The sequence below is a fragment of the Fusarium tjaetaba genome, assembly GCF_013396195.1.
Source record: "Fusarium tjaetaba strain NRRL 66243 chromosome Unknown NRRL66243_c0000010, whole genome shotgun sequence".
Taxonomy (NCBI): domain Eukaryota; kingdom Fungi; phylum Ascomycota; class Sordariomycetes; order Hypocreales; family Nectriaceae; genus Fusarium; species Fusarium tjaetaba.
In genome coordinates this window covers 118251-143218 of record NW_023501206.1, presented here as the reverse complement: position 1 = coordinate 143218, position 24968 = coordinate 118251, and the positions used below count along the sequence as shown (strand labels likewise).

The window sequence follows — 24968 nt, the reverse complement described above, 5'->3', positions numbered from 1 at the left end:
GAGGCGAATGGGGACGCCACCTTTGTCATGGCGTGGTCGGCTATGCTCCAAAAAGGATGGCCGGCACGTTTGAATGGGATGTCTGGCAAAAGCTTATGCATTGACGCATCTATTGGCCAGTTCGCTTGCAGCTCTGCAGTGATGATGGGTGATTGACTTCCCTCCCGTGGCACGCGAGATCAAGCCCTGGCTTGGTCGAGGTATCCCTAGCTCAGACAGCGTAGCAGTCGCTCTTCCCTTTTGCTGCAACAAGAAAGGAAAGGTCCATGGATCGACGTGAACTGGCCTGATCTCTCCTCCTCTCGCAAGATATAAACTCATCTGCTCCCCTCCATTTGACACAGGTATTCTGTCTGCCAAACTACCTACCTACATTGTACCCAAACACTACTGCCAGACCATAACAACGAAGGATATATATCCAAATCCACCAACTAACTAAGTACTCACTTTAATCACTCCAATCAACCAATACCATGGATTCCGGTGCTCCTCAGACTGCTCCTACCGGCAATGTCAGCGGCCGTCGCCGAGTAAGTTCCGTCTTACACCTCTTTTGTAAATACCAATTTACTAACACATTAATCATCAGAGCTCAGGCTTCATGCCAGCCTTCGCCAGCCTCAGCGAACAGAAGCGAGCCGGTGATGCCAACGCCGCCCGTCGTGCGAGTATGTCGGACCAACAAGCAAAGGGTGGCTTGTTCAGCCAGTTTTTCCACAAGTACGTCACTACTATCACATCCACAGTCACCTTCTGATATTGACAACTATCACAGCAACTTCGGCAAGAACGCTGCCAAATAATTGAAATGAGAAGATGATAAGTTGAAAGCATTGGCACTGTATTATTAGTATCATGGATTGCAGGGTATTTGGGCCCTTGAGCATTGTTTTGTTTGCGATTGGTAATTACCTATATTAGGTAGGCTAAGAAGATGTGAAGTCAGTTCAGATATTGGAATAGTTCAAAATGAAATGGTGCTTCCTAACTTTTCTGCACTCTGATTTTATGAAGAGTATTTTGCGATTTACAAGTATAAGACAGTAATCTAGGATTTAAAATTTGCGAAGAAGTTGTGTCAGGTGATTATACATTGAAGCAACTCGTGTTATTCACTAAGTCGAAGGTATTCCTCCTGAGGAAGTTACCTTTGCCAAAAATGCTGGTTCGGCTATTTCATAGTGCAAGAAAAGATTCTTTTATCATTACCATGCGACCTGACGCCTCCGCAATAATGCAATAATGTAATATACATCCGTATATCCGACAGTCATGATAGATGTATCCGCAACCATCTAGTCTAGATGCTTCTAAGTGCGTATCCAAGCAACCTGTTTACATCTTCATATTCTATGCTTTGACCATGAAAATCTGTACAAAGTTAGTAACGTAGCCATGTAGTTGCGAAAAGAGGAGTATAAACCTGGTTCAGTGCCTTGGTGTCAAGCACAGCCTGTCTCTTTTGCGCAATAAATCGTGACCGCACAAAATTCCTACTTCCTCTAGGGGTCGATGTGCCAGATGGTGTCGTGGCTCCTGTTCCAGGGACCGAAGCCGTGGGTGTAGAGTTCTGTGTGACTGATGTGCTGGTTGATTCGGATGCTTGCTCTTCCTTCTTGCGCATCTTCTTATCTTTCTTATCTTTTTTAGACTTCTTCTCCTTCACCTTTTCTTCGTCTGAGCCCTCAGGGGACCGGCTCTTGTCCTTGGACTTGGACTTTCGCTTCTTTGAGCGCTCTTCGACGTTCTCGTCGTCTGAGATGTCCTCTGCGGGCTTTTTGCGGGACTTCTCTTTCTTGTACTTTTTTTCTTTCTTCTTCTTGGCCTTGGCGTCGTCAATATCGGTCTCCTTTCCTCTTCGCTCTTCCTTGCGTCTTTTCTTGCTCTTTGAATCGGTTTCTCGACTTGAGGTTTCCTCCGCGTCCTCGTCGTCGGTTGCCTTTCTCTTCTTAGACTTCTTCTCCTTTTTGGATTCTTTTACTGCAGGGGCAGATTCCATGACAACGTCCTCGTCGGAGTTTGACTCTGCTTGCTGGTCGGCCGTCTTCTCTCCCACTCCCTTCATCTCATCGCCAACCAGTAGGCCACCGTAGACGAACTTCATGGCTCCGTATCGTTGCTCAACAAAGTGGTGCGTCTTTACAGCGAGTCGCGCTTGCTGATCCTCCTCGATAGCATCATCCGTCTTTCCGTTGAGTCGACTGAGCAGATCTTGAAAGACATCTAGACCAGTAACTTCATCCTCCTTCGACTTGCTGAAGCCCAATCCCTTCATGTCATCCTTCAGAACCACGCGAATGTATGAGGCGTTGGCGGCCGTGTGCAATTCCGAGTGCGGCGCATCTTGTGCTCCGAGAAACTGGCCTGGTTGCCAGCCTTGAGCTCGCAGAATCTTCTGGCCGAAGGTATTCGTATCTTTAGTCCATTTTGTGTTGTTTGGATCCTTGTTGATCTTCCGTCGACTGTAGTCGGTTAGCGCATGCCGTAGAAGAACGCGACTTGAGAAAATGTGCCCCTTACGTCTTGTTTTCTGCGAGGAGTCCCATTTTTGCGATCTTGAAGTCTTGAAAGATCAGATCGCTCAATGCGTTCGTGATGGCAGAGTAGGATAAGCCTACCTAGAAGAAAAAAAAGGTGGGCGGTGGGAATGTGTGGCCGCGAAAATCTCTTATCGCAGGATATCATTGGCCAGGCAAAGGACATGAGCGCTTCCCTCCCTCTGCGCTAGCTTATCTTCACTGAGACTTACCGAGATCTCCATGAACTCACCACCTTAGTAGAGGGGAATGTAAAAACTTCAGTTGGCCCCTGTAAAGTCAAGATAGTCCAGATATTATAGCATGAGCTTATAGGTTCTTCCACTAAGATATTCTCTAGGAGTGTATCAAAGTTGAAATACTCTTTCATAAGCTACTCAAGGACAGGTATACCGGACTAGGAACGGTTCTACAGTATCGCAACTATAAGCTAGTCGATTCATGTATGAAGCCCTCGTTTGCTCCGTCTCAACGGTCAACGTACATAATTGCAACCGTTATCCAGGCATCTTGTCCGTTTCTGGGACCTTTGAGCAGGAGGATAGGGGGCAGCAGTTGGATATGAGAGACATTTTGTAGGCAACCGTTATTTTCAGGACTTTTTGTCCTTCAAAGACCAGCATGAGGCCAACATGTGCAGGGATATGATACATAGTCTAAAAGCAGCGACCTTCCCATGATCCAGGTACCTAATGATTGATATTAAGAAAAACAGCAAACTCCAAAGCGTCCAAATCGCCTTGCTCTGGAAGGAAAGCATAATGAGCAGTTTAGTAATTGAGCTCACCACTTCCACCACCCGAAACCTGGTCCAAATCCTCGTAACTCTTGAGGCTTCGGCCCTGGACTGCCTCTCGAGGCCCGCCTGCAGCACCTCCAGCGCCGTCGCCCCAGCGTGACCCGCCATTGCGGTTACGACCACCGTCAAAACGGTTGCCGCCTCGGCGATCATAAGGTCCAGAACGGTATTGGCCTCGTCCACCACCCATTCCTCCACGACGGATAGGTCCTCCACCAGAGCGTTCGTCCATAGGATTCCAACTTCCGGACTGCATGTTTGCAAACATGGGCGAGAAGTTGCCTGGGGCCATGGGGAAGCCAGGCACACCTCCTCCCATCATACCGTTCATGGTAAAGTTCTGCAGGTTGAAGCCTCGTGGTGTTCCACTGCTGGATTGGCCATTGGAAGGCGGGAAGTGACCATTTGAGTTTGCGTCGGTTCTTGAGGGTGCAATGTGAGAGGGGTCCATCACATATGAGTTTATGAGTTCAAACTAAATATCTTGGTCAGTACAGCACGATGAAATGTGACGGGGCGCGAGGCTCACCTCTTGCCTCAGGTTATCAAGCCAATCGCCGTGGCGCTTCTCGACGTGTTTGCGCCAAAAATGCTCTTCCTTGAACAACTTGGAGCACTCGGGAGCTTTGCATCGCCATTTGTGTTCATCCTCTTGCTTCACATGTTTAAGAAGCTCTTCATCGACAGCCTCATCAGCAGGTCGGCCACCCAGCTTTCGAATATCGACAGATTGAGGATCCAGAATTTGGGTAAGCTTATCTTCGAAAGTTTTAACCCAGTTAAACGCTCGAAGCAGTTGCTGCTCCGTCTTGTTTGAGGCGTTTCGAAACCTTTTTTCACCTTCAGTAAGCTCACCCTCGTTCTCTTCTGCTCCTTCGCCCCTCTTCTTGCCTGGAAATGGCTCTCCATTGGCGCTGGCTCTAGCAACAGCTTTCGCGGCAGACGAAAGTGTGCTGCGAGGTCTGCGCAAATGGCCACCAGGGCATTTTCGTGTAAGTTCGTGAACTGAATCACTTTCGAAAACACAAAAGAAGCAGAAGTTGAAGACGCGGCGCAGATATTCAATCAGAAGATCAAGTTGCTTCTTCTTGACCAAAAGATCCTCGTCATCAACTTCTTCATCTTCTACGGCCCCCTCCTCCTCTTCCTCTTCTTCCTCAATTTCAATGACGCCGTCTTCTTCCTCGTCCATAGCTTCGTCCATGCCCACTTCTCTGACCTTCTTGACTTTCTTGACAGGGGTTGGAACCATAGCCGGTTGAAGCTGACCCGCATTTTTCAGGTCCTCGACCTTTTCTTCAATTTTCAGAGTGGCTTGGAAATCGGATCCGAATTCTTCCTCAAACTTGTTGACAATTCGCTGAACAAGCAAAAGGTCCTTGTCGATGCGCTCAGGAGCGGAGAAGAGATCCCACAGGGCCTTCTTTCGGGGATGGACAGGTGGGTTGTGGACTCCAACGTGACAAACAAAGTCTCCCCTGACCTCATCTTTTACAGTCTTGCCGTTGATGGCCTCCAGAGCCTTGTCGGCAGTAGATACTGGTTGAGGAGATGTTATCGCCTCATCGCCATCCTCATCCTTGGGCTCAGCGCGGTCTACGGGGAGTGATGTTTCGGATGAAGGATGGAGCATGACCCAACCAATGCGGTGGTACCGCTTACTTGGATTGGGATCAGATAAAGAAAGCCATTTGAAGCCACCTTCCTCCTCGCCCAGATGTTCCTTACAAAAGGCCTCCAGGTTATGGCGGCTAACATGCGGGGCGATGGTCTTGATCAACAGAGTTGGCTGGAACTGGCTCTCGTCGCGGATGTCAGCACCATTGACTGGAACCAGATCTCCAACACCCAGGATCTCATTTGTGGCTGTAGCTTCTCCTTCCTCCTTTTCAACTACACCGCCACTGCCGTTACTCTCACTCTTGGGAAGACCCTCGAGAGAAAATTCGTCAAAGGTACCCGATTCAAGATCTTGCTCCCACTGGCTGTAAGCACCGCGTCGGTATTCGTTCAGCTTTCCTCTGAAATCATCACGAATTTCCGGAACATATCGCTCCTTGAACCATTGCTCTTTCTTATGCTCAGAAACAAAGGTCCGCGCCATCTTGGCTTGAAGTTCTTCTTTATAAGCATCATATGCGGCTTGGATCCTGGCCTTCTCCTTTTCGCGATCTTCTGGGCCGCGAGCCCGTTCCGGTTCGCGGCGTCGACCAGTACGCATTCGCTCTTTCTCCTCCTTGATCTTCTCGTTCATTCTCCACCATTCTCCAAAGTAGGAGAAACCAACTTGGTAATGGAGCTTGGCAGGGTCGGGGATGGGGTTCACGGTTGGATTAGCTGACCCGGAATCCTGACCAGGTACGTATCGGTCAATATTGGCAGGTGGTGACTGCATGCGACGTCTGTCATCACGGTCGCGATCATCTCGTCGGGGTCTGGGTTCGTAGCGGTCGACAGTGGCTGGAGAGCGAGACCTGCGGCGGTCGCGGCGGTCGTGACCTTGGGACTTGTAAGCTTTGTCTATTTTTACTATGCTGAAGCCTGCCACCAAGTAGTGGCAGGAAGCAAAATCGCCTATGGAGGACGAACCTGGAGATCTCCCACGGTAAAATGAGTCCCCGCGGTCAGGACGCTCATCTCGAGTACGCGAGTCATCTCGGCTCCAATTACGGTCAACCGGAGAACGAGCTGAAGCGTCGCGAAAGGATGTGTACGAGTCCATCGTTTGTATCGTTGCTAGCGACGCGACGCGGCATGAAAGAAAGCGATATTTCTATGTGAGTCTTCGCGGCTCGATATTGAGCACTTAGCGAGGAATACAGAGGAATTATCTATTATTTGATAACATGATCGACGTTAGAGAGGTTATCTTGAGCAACGTATGGGCAAATGGTAGTGGAGGGAACAAAAAGAAGGTTGCCAAAGAGGCGCCATAAAGAAAAAAGTTAGGGGACAACGCGCCCTGGGCGAAGAATGAGTGTGAGAAGAATTGAGAAGAATGATTTGAAAATCGCAGATTGGTATGCCGCGTCAAATAGTGAGGAGGAAGGGAGAACGCGAGGCTGCGGATGCGGCTGGATCGAATAGCTGCAAGAGCTGCAAAAGGGATAAGGGGGGAAAAGAGCAGGAGATCAAAGAATATGGGGAGACAAACTAATTGACGAGCGCAGTCTTAAATAATAATTCAATGCAGTGATAGCGCTTGAGTCGATATATGCGCGCCCTCACTTCACAGCGACGACAATTCAATGCGATTCGATGTGATGAGTGAAGTGAGGTTGAAGAGGCTGAGTTGGTTGGTAGACTGGGGGCCAGTCGGAATTACAGTTCAGCTGGTAAGCGAAATGGTGGAGCACGAGCAAGGATCCCCGGGGCCTCCGCTTCTAAGAAGATGGATCTCTATGCCGAGAACGAGAAGCTCTGAGGCTGCTCTAGGAAAAGCGCGTAACATATATCATCCAGCTACCTTACCGAATCACATTGGTCTGTGCTATTTCTCCAGTTTGATACCGTTTTCTCGGATTTCTAGACGCTATAACTTATCTGCTCTACCGTGATTTATTACCAATGTAGGTAGGTAGTTTTCAACAACTGATCCCGTAATCGTTAAACGGTCTGAAGCAATGAATTAGGCTAACGAGGCACCTGCCTTCCCTCCGCAAAAAACTGACCAATAATCAACGTGAAAAGGCCTGTCGGCAAGCAGCGAATGTTGATACAGTGCCTGGAAACAGGAAAGTGGCGATCTCCGCTTGCAACTAACACTGGAATCTGGGGGCGTATCCCGATGTGCTCAGTGCTTGAATCACTAAAAGGGCGGCAAACAACAAGGCAGCTGACCATGATAAGATGTCTATTTGTTCGGACATTGTCATAGCCACGGCGGTCCTGTTGTCTCCTTTCCACTGTTTTACAGCTAATTCAGCCAAACTGGAGCAACTTTAAACCCTGGTGTCATAACCAACTTCCCTCCTCGGCTTGGTTCGAGCATGTCTTGTCCTCCACTCTTCACCCCACTCCCACTCTCTATCGCTCGTGATAGTGCCATAGAACTCCTCATCAGAATATGATAAGGGTCGTGCGGCGTATAACAAGCTCTCAATATCCACTGGAAGTGCTTGGTCTTTTTTTTTTTTTGTGTCAAAGGAACTTGAAATATTGGGAAGTTTGGTTTCCCTACACTCGACTCATCTTGCACATAAGTTGTCAAGATGACGGTGCCTACTATGGGTGGCGACTCAAGCTATAATCGAGCCGTGGAGCAATTTAGAGAAGCTGAATATCCAATGATTCAAGGTCATGATACCTATATATGCTTCTGAACTGTACTGACCTGTGAAAAGACTCGATATACCTTGATCACGCCGGCGCAACATTATGTTCCAAGTCATTGATGGACTCGTTCGCTCACGAGATGACTACAGTTCTATATGGCAACCCCCACTCTGCATCACCATCCTCGCAGCAATCAGCATCTCGCGTTGAAGATGCTCGTATGAATTTGCTCACCTTCTTTGGAGCGGACCCAACTGAGTATGATGTGGTGTTTGTTGCAAATGCCACAGCGGGAGTCAAACTTGTCGTTGAATCTATAAGAAATCAACCAGAGGGTTTTCTATATGCATATCACCAAGGATGTCACACAAGCTTGGTCGGCGCTCGAGAGGAAGCTGTTTATAGTACATCGGTTGATGATGACGATGTTCAATCATGGCTTGAAGGGCAGTTCCCGTTCCGAAACATGACCGATAACTCGTCAGCAATAACACTGTTTGCCTATCCTGCGCAATCCCATATGGATGGTAAAAGATATCCCTTGAATTGGGCGAAAAGTTTACGGGAGTTGTATTGCAAACCCGAACATCGACTTCTCACATTATTGGACGCCTCTTCGTTTGCTGCTACGTCTTATCTCGACTTCAGCGATCCAAATTTAGCACCAGACTTGACTGTCTTCAGCTTGTATAAGATTTTTGGATTTCCGGATCTTGGAGCTTTGCTAGTGAAGCGTTCCTCCGAATGGATGTTTGACAATCGCAAGTATTTTGGCGGAGGCACGGTAGACATGGTCGTTTCTGGAAAGGAGAAGTGGCATGCCCCCAAGTCACAGTTCCTCCACGAGAGGCTAGAAGACGGGACACTTCCGTTTCACAACATAGTGGCTCTCGACATTGCCATGGATATACATCGACGACTATTTGGTTCCATGGATCAAATCAGCTCCCATACTTCATACCTCACCCAACGCATGTTCCAAGAATTGAGCAACATGCGCCATGCAAACGGCACCCCGGTTTGCAAACTATATACATCTGCATCTAGCGACAAAAACATTCTTGGAAACGGGCCTGTCATTTCTTTCAATCTAAGGAATTGCCAGGGCGCTTGGATAAGCCTTGCCGAGTTTGAGAAACTTGCGAATCTCAAAAACATCCATATTCGGACCGGCGGGCTATGCAGCCCAGGCGGCATTGCTTCAGCCCTAGACTTGCAACCTTGGGAGATGAAGAAGAATTTCTCAGCCGGGTTTCGTTGCGGTGCAGACAATGATATCATGTCCGGGAAGCCCACCGGTGTCATTCGAGCTAGCCTCGGTGCAATGAGCACGAAAACAGATGTCGATGGATTTGTTGCTTTTCTCAAGGAGTTCTACCAAGAAAGAACGTTACCAAACGTTTCTTCTGATCTAGATCTCCAGAAATCCATCGACGTCCCTAACTCTTCCGCACTCAAGGTTAAAACTATTACTATCTACCCAATAAAAAGCTGCGCCGGGTACTCGATCCCATCTGGGGTTCCTTGGGAGGTTCGACCAGAAGGTCTAGCATGGGATCGTGAATGGTGCTTGGTCCATCATGGTTCTGGACATGCTTTGAGTCAGAAACGCTGCCCTAAAATGGCTTTGTTAAGGCCAACATTAGATTTTGGCAAGGGCGAGCTGATCATCGCATATCGTGGGACACAGCATAGCGGCCAGCCAAGCCAAATATCCATCCCATTATCAGCAGACCCTTCTGTCATTGACTCCAGCATTGACAGGCAATCTTCCAAAGTTTGTGGCGAGAAGGTGAGCACACAGATATATACATCGGACAGGATCAATTCTTTTTTCTCGAATGCTCTTGGGATTCCTTGTTTCTTGGCGCGCTTCCCCCCTGGTGGCTTGGGGCTGAAGAGCCGTCTTTCCAAGGCTCAAATTCAAAGATATCAACAGCCTTCAAAAATCCACACATTACCAGGTTCCTTCCCAGATGTGCCATCACCTCCCGATTCGGACTCTGAACAGCAGAAACCTACCAAGATTCTTCTCTCTAACGAGAGTCCTATCTTGGTAATCCATAGTTCGAGTGTTGATGCTCTGAACCAGCAAATCATTGACCGTGGTGGAAGCTCAGTCGAAGATAAGTCATTTAGAGCAAATATAACACTCGAACAAGGCCCTGGTTTTAAAGCACAGCCAGCCTTTTCTGAGGATCGCTGGGGCTCTATGAGCATTGGTCGCCAGAACTTCAGGCTTCTGGGTGCATGCCGCAGATGTCAGATGGTATGTATAGACCAAGAAACTGGCGAAAAGAAGGAAGAGCCATTCGTGACGCTTGCAAAGACAAGGCTCTTCGATGGCAAAGTTTACTTTGGGGTACATATGCGGCATGATCCTTTCGCTGGAGGAGACGTTATGAAAAAAGAGTCACAATACCCAACAATTGAGGTTGGAGATTCTGTTTCTGTAGAGCTTCGTGAGTGATTCAATCACGTTTTACGGAACATGAGCTCGCATTTGTAGCAGTAAACTAACTATCAAAATAATGAAATGCATTCTTCCGAGAGGCCACGATTGAGTAGACAAACAACTATGCTAAACTTGACCACTTTTCGGCTACGGTCTGCCTTCTGAAGCACTCTTGCATTTTACCTCGCAGTACGATCCAGGTTGAAAGCAGCACTGATCAAGGCTAGATGACTGAATGCCTGGGGTGTATTACCAAGTTGTTCCCCAGATCTTGCGATCTCCTCAGAGAACATGCAGAGATGATTAGAGAATCCGAGCATATTCTCAAACAGATTCACAGCCCTGACCAGATACTTCGGTTCGTAGACAGCTGCTCGGGTCATGGCCTCCACGAGCCAGAAAGTACACATACTAAACGCACCTTCATGACCGCCTACCCCTATATCGCGATTTTGTCCCATTAGCAACTGCGCCTCGATGAAGTTATTGTGGGATTCCTTACCATCGTTGGAGAGCTCAGTGTCATATCGGTACACTAAGCCGGTACTTGTCAAACCGCCCTTTTCTGGGGGTAAGAGAATACGGTCAAGAGTGTTGAGAAATCGTGGATCACAGGGCGAGATGAAAAACACCAGAGGAGCTATAAGAATGGAGGAGTCGAGCATAGTTTTGCTCTCAAAGCTTTGCACAAAGCACTTCATCTCCTCATTATATCCTGTAAATAGTCAACACCATTCATCAATGGAATTCCTGCTTAGATTACCTTGTTCCATGACACGCTCATAAATTCTGTCTCTTGCCTCCATCCATTTGGCGCGGTTGGGACATGGAAAGCATCTCTTATCGGCAAGACGAAGGCCGCGATCAAATGCGACCCAGAGCATTATCTGAGAATAGGTGAAGTGCTGCTTATTATTTCGGACCTCCCAGATAGACATGTCGGGGTCTATAGTGTTTAGCTAAAACTGGAAGTTAAGGGTTATATGTCTTACCGTCGAGTATAGTTAAAACATAATCTAAACACGTGTTAGCTGGCCATGAGAATTGTCAAGGTTGTGAAATATACCAAGAATCTCACGAACAGCCTTCCAAACATCCCATGGAACTGGCTTTCCGTATTTGTTATACAAGTAGATAGCATCCATCAGTTCGCCATAGATATCAAACTGTTGATGAAAAGCCGCACCATTACCGATACGAACAGGGCTACTGCCGCGATAGCCTTCAAGATGATCCAATGTCAGTTCTGGGATGTCAGTCTCACCTCGAATGGTGAACATAATAGGCAACCCTCCATCTGGGCCACGTGAGTGAACGAATCTTTCCATGATGAACTCCATATAAGCATCTGCTTCGGCCTTGAAACCAAGACGTAGCAGGATGTAGATAGTAAAACTCGAATCACGAATCCAAGAGAAGCGATAATCCCAGTTTCTTACGCCACCAATGGCTTCGGGAATAGAAAAGGTTGGGGCAGCTATGATGGCACCAGTAGGCTCTATGGAAAGTTAGTCGGTTTCTCACGGAATGGATCTGAGGGCAACCTCACCGTAAGTCATCATCTTGAGTATCATCAAACTTCGAGACACAACCTCTCTCCATCGACCTTTATAGTTCGATTGCGCAATGAAATCATACCAGAAACTTTGCGTAGAGTGCTGCTGAGCATCAAGCACATCGGTCGTAATATTCTCCGTGACATGGTGTTCAATATCATTTCGAAGGACAAAAGAAATTGTCTGGCCTTCTTCAATACGGATGCAAGCCACGAGGCCCTCGCCGTTGATCCCAGGGCGCTTCTCCTTTCTAAATGTTATGAGAGGACAACTGGTCTCGTTCTCACCCTTCTCAATTGCAACGTCAAGCTGCAGCTGAGTATCCTTGCTAAGGAACGAGGCAACTTTACTCTTATTATCAGTCGTGAAGTGCTGTTCTTGAAAGAGAGTGGTCTCGTGCTCATCTCTTCCATAGTTGAAGGAAGGAAATAGTTCGATATCTAAGCACGGTCAGTCATTGCGTCTAGTTACGTGTCGAGATGACGGTACCAAGCTTCATTGAGCCACGAATGCATTCCACTCGGCGGACCAACCACTTCTTGAGCTCATCTTGAACTTTGATGACTTCCCGATAAGCATTCAGCTTCACACCCTTGGTGGTAACCTTGATATTCTGTGGCCGAGGGAAAAAGTCAACCACATCGACGACACCATCTTCATGAATAGACCTTGTTTGTAGAATACATGATGAAGGGAGATACTGTTGCTTGGTAGTACAGTTTACATCAGGAGGGGGGGAGATAAAGAAATGCCCTCCTTTGTCCTTGTCGAGCAGCCGGCAGAAAACGGACGGGGAGTCAAAATCAGGCCTGCAGTCCAGACTATTAGTCGAGAGCTTCGAGTTTCATCTCACCGATTTGCACTCACCAGCACATATAGTCAATACTTCCATCTATTCCCACAAGAGCACAGGTGTGCATATTTCCTATCATTCCATAGTCCTCAATTGGGAGATATCCTCCGGTTTGACCCCGACGGGAACCTCCCGGAAGTGTTGAAGAGCGTCGACCCTCCATTTTTAAGGTGGCTATCTTGTAAGTCTTGAAACTTGAGGTAAGGTAGTAAAAGCTCCAGGACAAGGAGCTTAGTCTAAGTAGTTACCCCAAATTGGTAGCCAAAGAATGATGTAATGGATTGTGTCGGTGGCCCAGATGGACAACTTAGTGCTACTCCGGAATCTCCGGCGAATGGTAAAACTGGATCCTAAGTTCTCTGGGCTATGTTTCCAAAGAGTTCTCTCTCAAAATCGGTTGAATATCGTGAGTGGGCGTGAGCAAGATGCGGGGGGGGTCACTTATAAGCTTTCATGTGTGATCCTCCGCTACGTACTCTAGGTACTTCACTTTTAGCTCTGGAAGGAATGGTGTGGATGACTGCTTCATTACGGAGTACCTGATGAGCCTTTCCGAAAATGGTGAAATGCTTTTGAGTCTTGATTTATTGTTGAAGCTGACCAAAACGTGCCTTAGTCCTTGAGATGTTGGTCAAACTTTGTCAACGTCCCTTTTACATACGAGCCAATCGCCAGTTGATATCCATGCTTCCCTCCTCGTGGAAATAGAACCACACCTGTGCGAAAGGGATTACTAAACAAAACGAAAATTACACATAAGTTACCAATACTGTAGCTACTTAAAGGCTGGTTAAAGTCAGTTAGTTGAGTTTAGGGTAGGTCTTAGTCAGATTCCTACCATTTAGTTCCCACGTCACTACTATTTCCCCACGACATTGCTTTATGAGACCTGACCCCAGGAGTTCTGCTAGCAAGCAACCTTGTCTTGTAAAAGGCAGAAAAGACACGGCAGACTCAATCTAGAAGGTGGATGTGAAAGATAGAATCGATGCTTGAATTACAATGAAGACTAGGATAGAGCGATCTGGAAAAGTAGGTATGGCCATCAGGTCTAATAAAATCGTTGACCTTGCCAAATTAAGGTCTGAGAGCTACAAAAGTAATGTGAGCTAGAACCGGCATTATATGATTGGCCTGAAATGACTGTCCATACCGGAAGGTGTTGAAAGCTCTCGAGTGATCAACTGTCGGAAGCCCAAGATGTTCACGTTGGACAGGAAGATCATAATTGCTGAGGAGATGAGGAATCAAGGATCCAAAGATAGATGAACAGTCGAAAAAGATGAACCGATGCTGGGCAGGCAAGCCTATCGAATTCCAGATTCACCAGGCCATCTGGGGAAGCGCTCGTCGCCTTTGTGCGGCTCCAGCTAACCCAAAAAAACAAAGTACTCCGTACATATGATGAACATATATGGTGCCTTGTTGTGCAAATACATGGGTTCATTAGAAGAAGAAGTGTTGGAAGAAAGGACAGCCCCTAGTTAATCGATAGGCTTGGTTACTACGAATACAGAATGTGAATGATGAAGTTTGATTGGCAAGGTCGTATTTGATAAGGACCGTGCAATTGCGCTTTTGCTAAAACCAGATACTCCAGAAGGTGTCTAGACCGAACTAATGAATTGAATCTTCTCCTGAAAAGTCAATTCCCAAGGCCTACTCGAGCGGATACCTTGGCTACCGCCGGCTCCAAATGCTGCTCAGTTGTCGATGCCATCAGAGTCCTGATGATTTATCGGCTCGCCTGAACATCTGACAAGGATTTTGGACCCGGCGGGACGCACGTTTTGTCTGGGTAGAGGACCCTCTCGGACAGTTGCAGACCTGTTAGATTTATCAGGGACACGACAAGGGCATTCACTCGGGTAGTCGGGCCCTAAATTGGTCATTTTTTTAATAGAATACGGGCCAATGCCGTGAGGTTGACCTTGCCAAGGCCTCAAATGCCGTCTACCATAGGCGAAGTGAATCGGAATGAGATAAAGGGGCTCGTCTACTGCCGGTACTCCGCAACTATGTACAGCCATAGAGTAGCAGTTCGTTGATCAGGAACTGATCATGATATTAAACAACCACCCAGCTTACGGAGTAGTGCCTGAGTTTTATGCACAAATCAGAGCCCCATCCGATACGAGATGGGGACTTCTTATTTACCCCTGGATTTGTGGGCTGCAGGTTCCTGGATAATTCAACTTCGAGAGACATAAAATCTTGGAACGCAGGAGCTAAAAGTTCACAGAGAGTGTTTGCCAAGGTCGGAGCGAAATGCCGGAATATTGGATGTTAGATGACTTATTATTAGTCAAAACTCGATATACATAAGTACATAAGATATCGTGTGCCATGTGAGCACTGCCAGTATGATGGACGTGAAATAATGTACACGTGCGGAGGTGATCAGCAGCCGGATCGCTGTGGACTGAAGATCATTGATGTTATGGACAGTCACTGTTTTGTACCCATTCCCTCTGGGAGCAAGAAAATACAAGACCTAAGTTTAGGGTGACAAAATAATCCCTATAAAGGTATCCTAAACTTATACTAAATTTATATTAAGTTACCTAAGTCTTTTTATCAGCTAGGTTCAAGGTCCCGAGTTTTATTTCCTCCCCTAGCCATTTCATCGCATATGACTGGAAGCAGTTCTACTCGGTAAACTACCTTTGAAGTGATAGAGTCCAGTGTATTCAATTGCTATCTTTGAGATGAAAGTTGCGACCCCAATGCTAATGCTCGGTGGTCAGACAGCTGTTAGCATTTACCTCTCAATGACAGACAACTTCAAAGGATCTTCATGATATTTGTGCTTGTTCTTGCTTCGGATTGCTGCAAGGCACATAGGAAATACCAAGAGGTGGGGAGCACTCGTTCGACTCGAACTTCTCCGTATGCTTGCACCTTATTGTCACAAACCTCTAAAACATCATCCTTAAACCAATCATTTCCTCTCCTTGAGGCCTGGAAGCTGTGTCGCGTGCAGATATGCAGTGCGCCACAGGGTTCCATGGATGTTATTGCCAAGAGACCTAACGCCTTCAGGTTGGTGCTGCTGGGCAACTCTGTGACCTGGAAATGCCAAGCGGATGGGAGGGGGACGTTGTTATAACCAGAAAACTACAGAGAAGCCTTTGTCTGAAGAGGTATGATCATATACCCAAAGTTAGAGGTGGATTTTGCCGTTTAATGCACTCGACGTCAAGGTCTCACTTTCGGATTGTTCCAGTGACCACACATAAACCCCCCAAGTGACTTCTGCACTACCTTAACTGGTAGGTAGTTAGGTACCTCAGACACGGCGCTACGGTCTCCTACCATGACGGCCCCGACTTTAACCTTTGCCTTATGAGGATTAGCCCCTCCGCCTTTTCTAATGCACTACTGTACGAATGGAGTCCTTGCGACCACCTAAGCCAGCAGACCTGGGCCAACCCAACTCATTACCATTAGCCATCCTGGGTATCCTTTGCCATCACTAACTTATGAAAGCCCCATCGTATCCCCTGCTCCAGTCCTTCTTTTGTCTCCATCATGACCGCTCTTCCTCCTCAACCTGATCCCGTCTCCTCGCCATCTCACTCCTCACACTCACCCCCTTCGTCTTCGAAACACGTAGCAGCTCCAGATCGCCCCGAATCCCCCGAATCCCTTCTCATTGACGACTCTCTACCAGCCAAAGACTCGAGTCCCCTGAGATCAGTGGCAGGATCGTCATCAGGCACAGCAAGAGTGGCTACATCGCGAAACTCCGGTCTGGGTGGAGGAAATCAAACGATAGCTGGCCCGTCTCGTGAGACCGGCGCGAGGTCTTTCAACGGCGACGAGGAAAGCGAGAGTGACTGGGATATAGAAATGGAACCCATTGCAGGCCACCGTCGACGGCGAAGTAGCCACAACATGGCTGGTCGGCCAGCTGGATCACCTAGCCGAACCCGTGTCACAAGCCGTGGTCCCGCACCCACTGGTTCGACAGAAGAACCCAAGATATCGGAAGAAAACTTGGATGCGAACGGCTTTGCGATTCAGAAGGATGAATCCGCCGACGATAGCTTGAGCGACGAAGACCTCCAAGACGACGAAGAAACTGGATTGACCCGTAAAGACAAGCAAAGGCGGCAGAAGAAGCGCAGCAGAAATACTCAGCTGGATCAGCGGATCGTCAGGGACAATAAGGCTATATCAAAAGAGGAGCGCAAAGAAGCAGACAAGACCGTCTTCAAGAGCTTGATGGTGAACGTTGTGTTGATTCTTTTGTGGTACCTCTTTTCGTTATCAATATCGATTGTACGAAACGGCTCCTGCGCCCCGTTCCCAAATAACATAATTGCTGACATATTTACAGTACAACAAGTGGATGTTTGATCATGAACGGCTCAACTTTGCATTTCCTTTGTTTACGACGTCCATGCACATGGTAGTTCAATTTGTCCTCTCAGGTCTAGTTTTGTACTTCGTGCCCTCCTTAAGACCTGGATACGGGGCCCATCTGTCAGATATGGGCAGGTCGAGACATGATGACGAGCCCAAGTCTTACGGTATGACCAAGATGTTTTACCTCACTCGAATCGGACCTTGTGGTGCAGCTACAGGCCTAGATATTGGACTTGGCAATACCTCTCTTAAGTTCATTAGCCTTACATTTTACAGTATGTTGTCTCTGCGTCTGAGCTCTTTGGGTAACTAACCTTTGCTTTAGCCATGTGTAAATCTTCCTCACTAGCTTTCGTTCTCATGTTTGCGTTTGCTTTCCGACTCGAAACCCCAACATGGCGTCTTGTCGCCATTATTGCTACTATGACGCTGGGTGTCGTGCTCATGGTATTTGGTGAAGTTGAATTCAAGGTGGGAGGCTTCGCCCTCGTCATCTCAGCTGCTTTCTTCTCTGGCTTTCGCTGGGGATTGACCCAGATCCTGCTCCTCCGCAACCCTGCGACGTCAAACCCATTCTCTAGCATCTTCTTCCTTACTCCAGTCATGTTCCTCGTGCTTATCTGCCTTGCAGTGCCCGTGGAAGGAGTCGGAGCTCTCATTGAAGGTTACAAGGTTCTGGGTGATGAATGGGGCTATTTCATGGCGCCCCTTTTCTTGCTTTTCCCTGGTTGCATTGCCTTCTGTATGACGGCCTCCGAGTTCGCTCTGCTGCAGCGCACTTCCGTCGTCACGCTCTCCATTGCTGGCATCTTCAAGGAGGTTGTTACTATTAGTGCGGCTGCTCTTGTCTTTGGTGACCGCCTCACACCAATCAACTTTGTTGGTCTACTCACGACCATGGCCGCTATCGCTGCCTACAACTACCTCAAAATCACCAAGATGAGGCAGGAGGCGCAAGAAAGTGTTCATATCCGGCATGTGCACGACGATGAAGTGCCAGATTCCCCTACGAGTCAGACTAGCGGAATCATAGACCGCGATGGAGATACAGACGCGGAAAACACTGGTCTGCTCCGTGACAGCATCGATGGCTTGGATCTTGATGTACAACCCCATGCGCCAGCTAATGAGCGTCGCTGATGGAACAATCGTTTCAATGTCACAACTTCCTGTTTTATATCTGAGCCCGTATATAACGACTCTATGGGCCACAGTTCTTTGTCATACTGAGTGGGAGTCGATACAATGGCTCGCCCTCTTTTGTTTATATGTATCATAACGGCGCCGGGGGTTGCTTTGAGAATAGAATCTAGGCTGGGAATTTCCTCGATACATGGTGATATTAGAAGAGCAAGAACATCAATATACCCAGATACTACACACAATCCACTTACCCAATTTTCTGACCAGATCATATGCATAAAGTGTTGCATGGAATGGTACCTTTCTGGGTCAATACCTACTTTCAAGCCACAAGTGGAGAGTAAAACCAAGCCTGGGACTTTTTAAAGGGATTTGATCGACATGATACATCGTCGAATTATAACATTGCAGTGCAAATGAACCTAGACACCCTGGTGTACCAGATATTCTTCATGGAATTAATACACTTAAACCGGGTATGTACGATACCTCTGCAAACACCAAACACCAAAACGCAACCCTTGCTCGGTCGAATAGTTCGTCAAACGCTTAGCCAAGCAGGCGAAGGCCATTCTTGGTCTTTTGTCCAGGTTTGACCACTCCACTACCACCCATGGGCCCTAAGCTGGGTTCATAGCCAGCTCCATGATTTCCACCGCCGTGACCACCCTTCTTATTTTTATTCTTCTTTCCATGTCTATCCTTCTCCTTGACATTGGCTACCTTGATTTCGGTGTTGGCTTTGCGAACCGTTACAGGGTGGCTCTGAATGTATTTGTTGTTCATTTCTTTGGCGGCTTGGAAAAAGTCGTCAGCGTCGCTGAAACTGACAAAGCCGTAGCCCTTGGACTTGGATGTACGCTTGTCACGAATGACGCGGGCCTTTTGTACAGATGGCCAGCGCGAGAAAGCCTTGAGAAGGGCATCGTCAGTGGTCTCGCCTGCAAGGTTGCCGACAAAGAGTCGTAAATGGGAGGGATCCCATTCGAGAAGACTGTCATCTGTCCACTTTTTACCACCACCTTCTCGGATGACGGTCTTCTTTCGCTCCTGATTCGCAGTGGTAGCTGCCGCGGCCGCAGAGGTTTGGCCATCTGTTCGAGGCCCAGCAAATCCAGGGGCCTTATCCTTGCTATCTGTCGGAGTGCTCGAATATGCGCTCTGCCATTGCGCTATCTGAGCGGCCATCTCGGGATTATAGTCGGTCCCCGCAGCGCCCGGCGTAGGGAATGGATTCGCAATCTGTGGTGCTGCGCCATAGCTTTGCGGTTCGTAGCTCTGAGCGCCATAACTTTGTGCGCCGTAGTTCTGGGTGCTATAACTCTGTGGTTGTTGAGGATACGAATATGCGGGACCCGAGTTCACCGCACCAGGAGCAGTAGTCGGGTACGAAGAGTACGATGGGCCATACTGATTTGCCGATGGGGCATTGGGAGCAGAGTAACTCGAAGGGCCGGAGTACGTCGGCGGGACGCTCGAGTACGCTGGCTTCGAAGCAGCCTGGGCTGCTGAGGAAAACGCGGGTTTAAAGCCTGACTTGGAGGCGGGCGGTCTCGGTGGGAGAGAGTTGCTGCTGATGCCTGGAGGAGGAGGGTACGCCATGATGAATACAAGCGGATATACGAGGAAGCGGTGTAGTGTTTGCGAGAAAACGTACCTTGAGCCAAAATCTGCTCAAGTTCCTCTTTCAAGAGATTCCCAGCGTCCGCAGCTTTATCGATAGGGCTCAGCGGTGCTTTGCGGTGGTGCGACGCGATTGCGATTGCGATTATGATGGCAACTGTTGTTGTATAGAAGAAAATGGATCTTATGATGGTCTTCTTCGATTCGTTCTAGTCTCTTTCTCCAGAAAACGGCCTCAATTAAGTGGGGCTTGAACATCACGTGCCCTCCGCGATCTTCCTTCTCATTAAGCTCAGATGGAATATCATCTCAAGCCATATAGGTTCAATTGTAAGGCTTGAAATTCAAATTCCTAGGCCTAGTTTTGCTTTCTTGGATCAAGATATTATGAAAACCTTAGATTCTCATTTGTCATGGGTCGCTGTGGCTGGCACAATGGGCGTTATCGCTTGTATTATATAACATGCACCCCCACGAGCTGGAGTGGGTGATGTGCAGCCGACGTCTTCAGCGTCAGTCGGATAGAGCCTCTTCGGATAATGAATTACCATGGCGTATAGATTCCTCGGTTCGGAAGCTGACGGACTTGACGTTGTCTCAAACCCTTTTGTTTGAAAAAAAAAAAAAGACGAAAAAAAAAAAACGACCAATCCGAAAGATTTCAGGGCAATAACGGGCAAGTTAGAGAAACCTCAATATCATGGTGCATCCATACTTTTCATGATAACATTGGTTCTTGGGGGTTATTGTGAGTCTTGAACATTCAATGAACCTGTACCTACTATACCTTAGTCACGGTGGCTCTTTTTACCTTGGGGTGGGGGTTAATGTTGTATATAGCGCATGGTAAGTTCAGGAACTTGATCGAAATGTGTATCCGCACCTATTATTTGAGAGACTGGATGAATGCTCGGATAGTTTAATTTCAGGTACATGGGATGGGTGAAAATGGACGACTTGATCCGTTCTGAAGATAATTTCGGCGGCAGAATTTGGCGGCTAATATGGACCGAAGCAAGCGGAACTTGAATATCACCTTTTATCCCGATATTAAATGTTGTATCTCCGATGGGGGTTTCATCTTTGAAGCCTCAATGAGCCGAGCGTGCTTAAACGGCATCGTCTTGTTGTCCCTTATAACTATCCGGCTGCCGGAGGAGGCTGAGGCATCCTGAAGCGGTTATTGCTTGGCCAGTCTGAGGCTTAAATTCTCTGTCTCATGATCCCCTTGGCTGTTTCGTCATGAGCGACTTCGGACACTGGTGAGGCTATAAGTTGATTCGGCGCTTATACCGCGCTGTGGTACTGTTGCCGGGTTAAATTCCGGTGGAGCATTTCGGTCAGGCTGGACTCATCGGGCTGAGAGTGCACCTGGGTTGGTTGAGAGTACACCTGCCACCTGGACTGAGCTCAGCGTTTGCGGCCTTTTTCTTTGGGATTCTCCGTATCCGCCGCCTTCGGGGCATTCGGTACGGATTCGCGAAGGCTAAGGCGCGTTGGGGTTCGGGCTACTGTCCGATGAACAAGTCAATTGGCACGGTAGTGATTACACGGGCCCGGAAGACGTGGGTCCCAACACTCGGACAGCATTGCAGGATCGCAGAGAAAGACTGGGCTTGGAGGTTATCCCAACAAGCATAAGCTTGAAGAACAAACTGAGACAAGGAGATGTCGATACCGCGCACGGGACAGGCCTAGGACTAAAGGCCTTGACTATGGATGTTATCATATTGGTGAGGACTGTGAGGTGATGAAGCGGATACAACGGAAAGCAATTCATCCAGACTAATATGCGGCGAGCTTTGTACGAGATTTGTGTTGCTTGTGTCACGGTTTCAAAAATCTTGGTAAGCCTTGGGGTTCATCTTGGGGGTAAGACCGCAGCAGCACCGTAGAGTCGTCATAACGTTGGAGCTGAGGGGCGTAGAAGGGGGGACCTGGAGGGGTAACGCTGCGAGGCGCTACAGTCCGCTAAATAAATGTGAGGGAAAATCCTATCTCTGGAACTCGGTGTCCGTAAACGATGGACCCCTACTGATGATCATTGGCCAGCCAGCAGGTACAAGTCCATGGTGTTGACCAGGGAGGAGTGGAGGGGCATTACCTCAGTCATGATGATGATGGTTGCTGAGGAATTGATGCAAAGTTAACTTAGTTTGTACATATTGGTAAATGCAAGCGTTTGCAAGGCTGGCGTAGCGGGTGAGTAGATTGCCTTAGTAACGATGATTAAGGCAGCATGAGTGGGAGATTGGCTAGATACAGCAATTACTCATAATCACCGAGCTGTCGTCAAAGAGGTGATGGATGTAAATGGAAGAAAAACACCTAACTATGATTTCAGTATCAATCTGGGCCGCACCACAGTGACGATGACGATGAACAGTTGGGAAGAGCCCCGCCAATCAACGCGGAAGCTCCACCATACTTGGCGTTATGCCCGACCAGGTCAATTGTATTGGATTGAGCCTTTTGAAGCGCATTGCGTCGCGTTTGCTTAGTTGAGCCAAATACAAAGCGGTAGAAAGAAAAAAAAAAGGTGGGCATCCTTCCAGCTCAGACAGGAGGTGGACTGGGAGGTGAGTGCGGACAAGGTACCGAGCCGCCCAACTTTGGCACGGGTGTGACAACATTCATCGCCAGGTATATTTCTCTACAACTTTGCATCTCCTCCCACCTTCTTCTCTTCCTCTTCTTTCTCTCCTTCATACATCTTCCAAAACCTCAATCTATACATACCACTCCCCGATCGCATATCATAGCCCATCATGTCTGGCCCTGTGTAAGTTGAAGCTTCCCTCATACCTCATCTCTTGACATTTTACCCCACCACCCCGCCACGGCCTTATGGTGATGCTCTCATGCTCTCATCCCCGCGCCCTCCGGACGCTGGAGCGAGAAATGAAGGGATCTCCATATTGCTTCCGTGCCTGGACTGTTTAGGGCATTCGCAGCCTCCATCCTCATCGTGATCATGGCTCATGTTGTCGAGGTAGAGCTCGTCTCGCTCACCTCAACCTTGGTGCCCCTCAACAACACAATTCCTTCACCTCACTCTCAAGCTCTGCTACGAAACGAAATGCGTCGAATACTAACAATATGGCAAGTGCGGATCTGGGCCTCATCGGCCTTGCTGTCATGTAAGTTGGACCCAAGAACCATTCACCTGGCAATGCCAGTGGTAGCACATACTCACATGCTTCATAGGGGACAGAACCTTATTCTGAACATGGCTGACAACGGCTTCACCATCTGCGCCTTCAACCGAACCGTCTCCAAGGTCGACCGATTCCTGGAAAACGAGGCTAAGGGCAAGTCCGTTGTCGGCGCCAAGACTGTTGAGGAGTTTGTCAGTAAGCTCAAGTCTCCTCGCCGTGTCATGCTCCTGGTCCAGGCTGGCCAGGCTGTCGACGACTGGATTGAGAAGATCCTACCCCTCCTTGACGCCGGCGATATCATCATCGACGGTGGTAACTCTCACTTTCCCGACTCTAACCGGCGCACCAAGTATCTTGCTGGCAAGAACATCCGCTTCGTCGGCTCTGGTGTCTCTGGTGGTGAGGAGGGTGCCCGATACGGCCCCTCTCTCATGCCCGGTGGCAATGAGGAGGCCTGGCCTCACATCAAGGACATCTTCCAGAGCATTGCCGCCAAGAGCGACGGCGAGGCTTGCTGTGAGTGGGTTGGCGACGAGGGTGCTGGTCACTACGTCAAGATGGTTCACAACGGTATTGAGTACGGTGATATGCAACTCATCTGCGAGGTATGAAGAGATAGAGACAAGGGCCGCCTCACACAGAAGACTAACCAAGTATTACCAGGCTTACGACATCATGAAGCGCGGTCTCGGCCTCTCCAGCAAGGAGATCGGCGACGTCTTCGCCAAGTGGAACAAGGGTGTTCTGGACTCTTTCCTGATTGAGATCACCCGAGATATCATGTACTTCAACGACGACGATGGCACTGCCCTCGTTGAGAAGATTCTCGACAAGGCCGGTCAGAAGGGTACCGGCAAGTGGACCGCTGTCAACGCTCTTGACCTTGGCCAGCCCGTGACCCTCATCGCCGAGGCTGTCCTTGCCCGATGCCTGTCTGCCATCAAGGACGAGCGTGCCACCGCTTCCACCAAGCTTGAGTTCGTCAGCCGAACAACCAAGTTCGAGGGCGACAAGGAGCAGTTCCTTGAGGATCTCGAGCAGGCCCTGTACGCCTCCAAGATTATCTCTTATGCTCAGGGCTTCATGCTCATGCAGGAAGCTGCTCGTGAGTTCAACTGGAAGCTCAACAAGCCTTCCATTGCCCTCATGTGGCGAGGTGGTTGCATTATCCGATCCGTCTTCCTCAAGGACATCACCCACGCCTACCGCTCCCAGCCCGACCTCCAGAACCTTCTGTTTGATGACTTCTTCAACAAGGCCATCCACAAGGCTCAGCCCGGCTGGCGAGACGTTGTTTCCAAGGCTGCCCTCCTTGGTATCCCCACCCCCGCCTTCTCTACCGCTTTGTCCTGGTTCGACGGTTACCGCACCAAGGACCTCCCCGCCAACCTTCTCCAGGCTCAACGTGACTACTTCGGTGCTCACACCTTCCGCATCAAGCCCGAGCACGCTAGCGACAAGTACCCCAATGGCCAGGACATTCACGTCAACTGGACCGGCCGTGGCGGTAACGTCTCTGCTTCTACTTACCAGGCTTAAAACGCTTGTCGGGGTAAAGAGATGGGAATTGGATTGGTTTAAGAATGAATACTACTGGGCTGTACGAAGCTCGATCGCTGCGTTTTTATAAAAATCTGTGCTTTGGTACACAGAACATGGTAACGCTGCAAGGATAATGATGAATGGGCTGGCACGGATTTAGAAAGCTTAAGTGATGAAATTCGGGTTTGTGTTTAGAACCTGACGAGAAGCATGAAAATAAAATAAAATAAAATAATATTTTCCCAATGAAATACACAAATCGGTGATAAGTGAGTTACTGATCGTGATAAGCGTGTTGGGCTCAATTTATTGTTCGCGCGACAATATGAAGCCAAGTGGCTCCACTTGCGAATGATTTACTTGTATGGGAATCTTCATCTGTACTGCTCAAACTCTTGAAGATCATTCCTCGCTGTCTCCAACATAATATGACAACATCTGCCCATCAAGAATTAAGTTATATATATCACCAGACCTTGTACTTAACGACCTCGTTCTTTTCCCATGGAAGACAGGAACTCGAGACCCGCTTTTACTTACCCAGCTCCATAGCTTTGATTGGCCATCTGCGTCGCAGCCTCGTCGCGAGAAGTTTGGAGCCGCGCAAGGGCACTGACTTCTAACAACTCCCATCGCAAGTCATATCGTGAATT

General features: G+C 48.4%; 8 protein-coding genes across 8 annotated transcripts; 4 read left to right on the top strand and 4 right to left on the bottom strand.

Moving 5' to 3' along the window:
- Positions 1-476: 476 nt before the first annotated feature.
- On the top strand, positions 477-806 carry FTJAE_236 (uncharacterized protein; the record flags this gene model as incomplete). The annotated part of the gene is made up of 3 exons (XM_037348546.1): positions 477-533; positions 593-723; positions 779-806. 3 exons carry the CDS (start codon positions 477-479, stop codon positions 804-806), a joined length of 216 nt encoding a protein of 71 aa, XP_037212584.1.
- Positions 807-1353: 547 nt separating this feature from the next.
- Positions 1354-2549, bottom strand: FTJAE_235 (Pin2-interacting X1; the record flags this gene model as incomplete). Its single annotated transcript, XM_037348535.1, has 3 exons — positions 1354-1374; positions 1427-2465; positions 2524-2549. The coding sequence occupies 3 exons, from the start codon at positions 2547-2549 to the stop codon at positions 1354-1356; spliced, it is 1086 nt and encodes a 361-aa protein (XP_037212583.1).
- Positions 2550-3310: 761 nt separating this feature from the next.
- FTJAE_234 (arsenite resistance protein) lies at positions 3311-6061 on the bottom strand (the record flags this gene model as incomplete). Its single annotated transcript, XM_037348524.1, has 2 exons — positions 3311-3814; positions 3869-6061. 2 exons carry the CDS (start codon positions 6059-6061, stop codon positions 3311-3313), a joined length of 2697 nt encoding a protein of 898 aa, XP_037212582.1.
- Positions 6062-7753: 1692 nt separating this feature from the next.
- On the top strand, positions 7754-10084 carry FTJAE_233 (molybdenum cofactor sulfurase; the record flags this gene model as incomplete). Its single annotated transcript, XM_037348513.1, has 1 exon — positions 7754-10084. The coding sequence occupies one exon, from the start codon at positions 7754-7756 to the stop codon at positions 10082-10084; it is 2331 nt and encodes a 776-aa protein (XP_037212581.1).
- A 164-nt stretch (positions 10085-10248) lies between these two features.
- Positions 10249-12641, bottom strand: FTJAE_232 (lycosyl hydrolase family 15; the record flags this gene model as incomplete). The annotated part of the gene is made up of 7 exons (XM_037348502.1): positions 10249-10784; positions 10833-11015; positions 11062-11085; positions 11136-11567; positions 11619-12065; positions 12115-12446; positions 12493-12641. The coding sequence occupies 7 exons, from the start codon at positions 12639-12641 to the stop codon at positions 10249-10251; spliced, it is 2103 nt and encodes a 700-aa protein (XP_037212580.1).
- Positions 12642-16009: 3368 nt separating this feature from the next.
- FTJAE_231 (Gog5p-like vanadate resistance protein) lies at positions 16010-17989 on the top strand (the record flags this gene model as incomplete). The annotated part of the gene is made up of 3 exons (XM_037348491.1): positions 16010-16762; positions 16821-17124; positions 17175-17989. The coding sequence occupies 3 exons, from the start codon at positions 16010-16012 to the stop codon at positions 17987-17989; spliced, it is 1872 nt and encodes a 623-aa protein (XP_037212579.1).
- A 552-nt stretch (positions 17990-18541) lies between these two features.
- On the bottom strand, positions 18542-19594 carry FTJAE_230 (RNA-binding protein; the record flags this gene model as incomplete). The annotated part of the gene is made up of 1 exon (XM_037348480.1): positions 18542-19594. The coding sequence occupies one exon, from the start codon at positions 19592-19594 to the stop codon at positions 18542-18544; it is 1053 nt and encodes a 350-aa protein (XP_037212578.1).
- A 2789-nt stretch (positions 19595-22383) lies between these two features.
- Positions 22384-24312, top strand: FTJAE_229 (6-phosphogluconate dehydrogenase decarboxylating 1; the record flags this gene model as incomplete). Its single annotated transcript, XM_037348468.1, has 4 exons — positions 22384-22397; positions 22678-22755; positions 22823-23378; positions 23437-24312. The coding sequence occupies 4 exons, from the start codon at positions 22384-22386 to the stop codon at positions 24310-24312; spliced, it is 1524 nt and encodes a 507-aa protein (XP_037212577.1).
- Between the last annotated feature and the right edge of the window lie 656 nt (positions 24313-24968).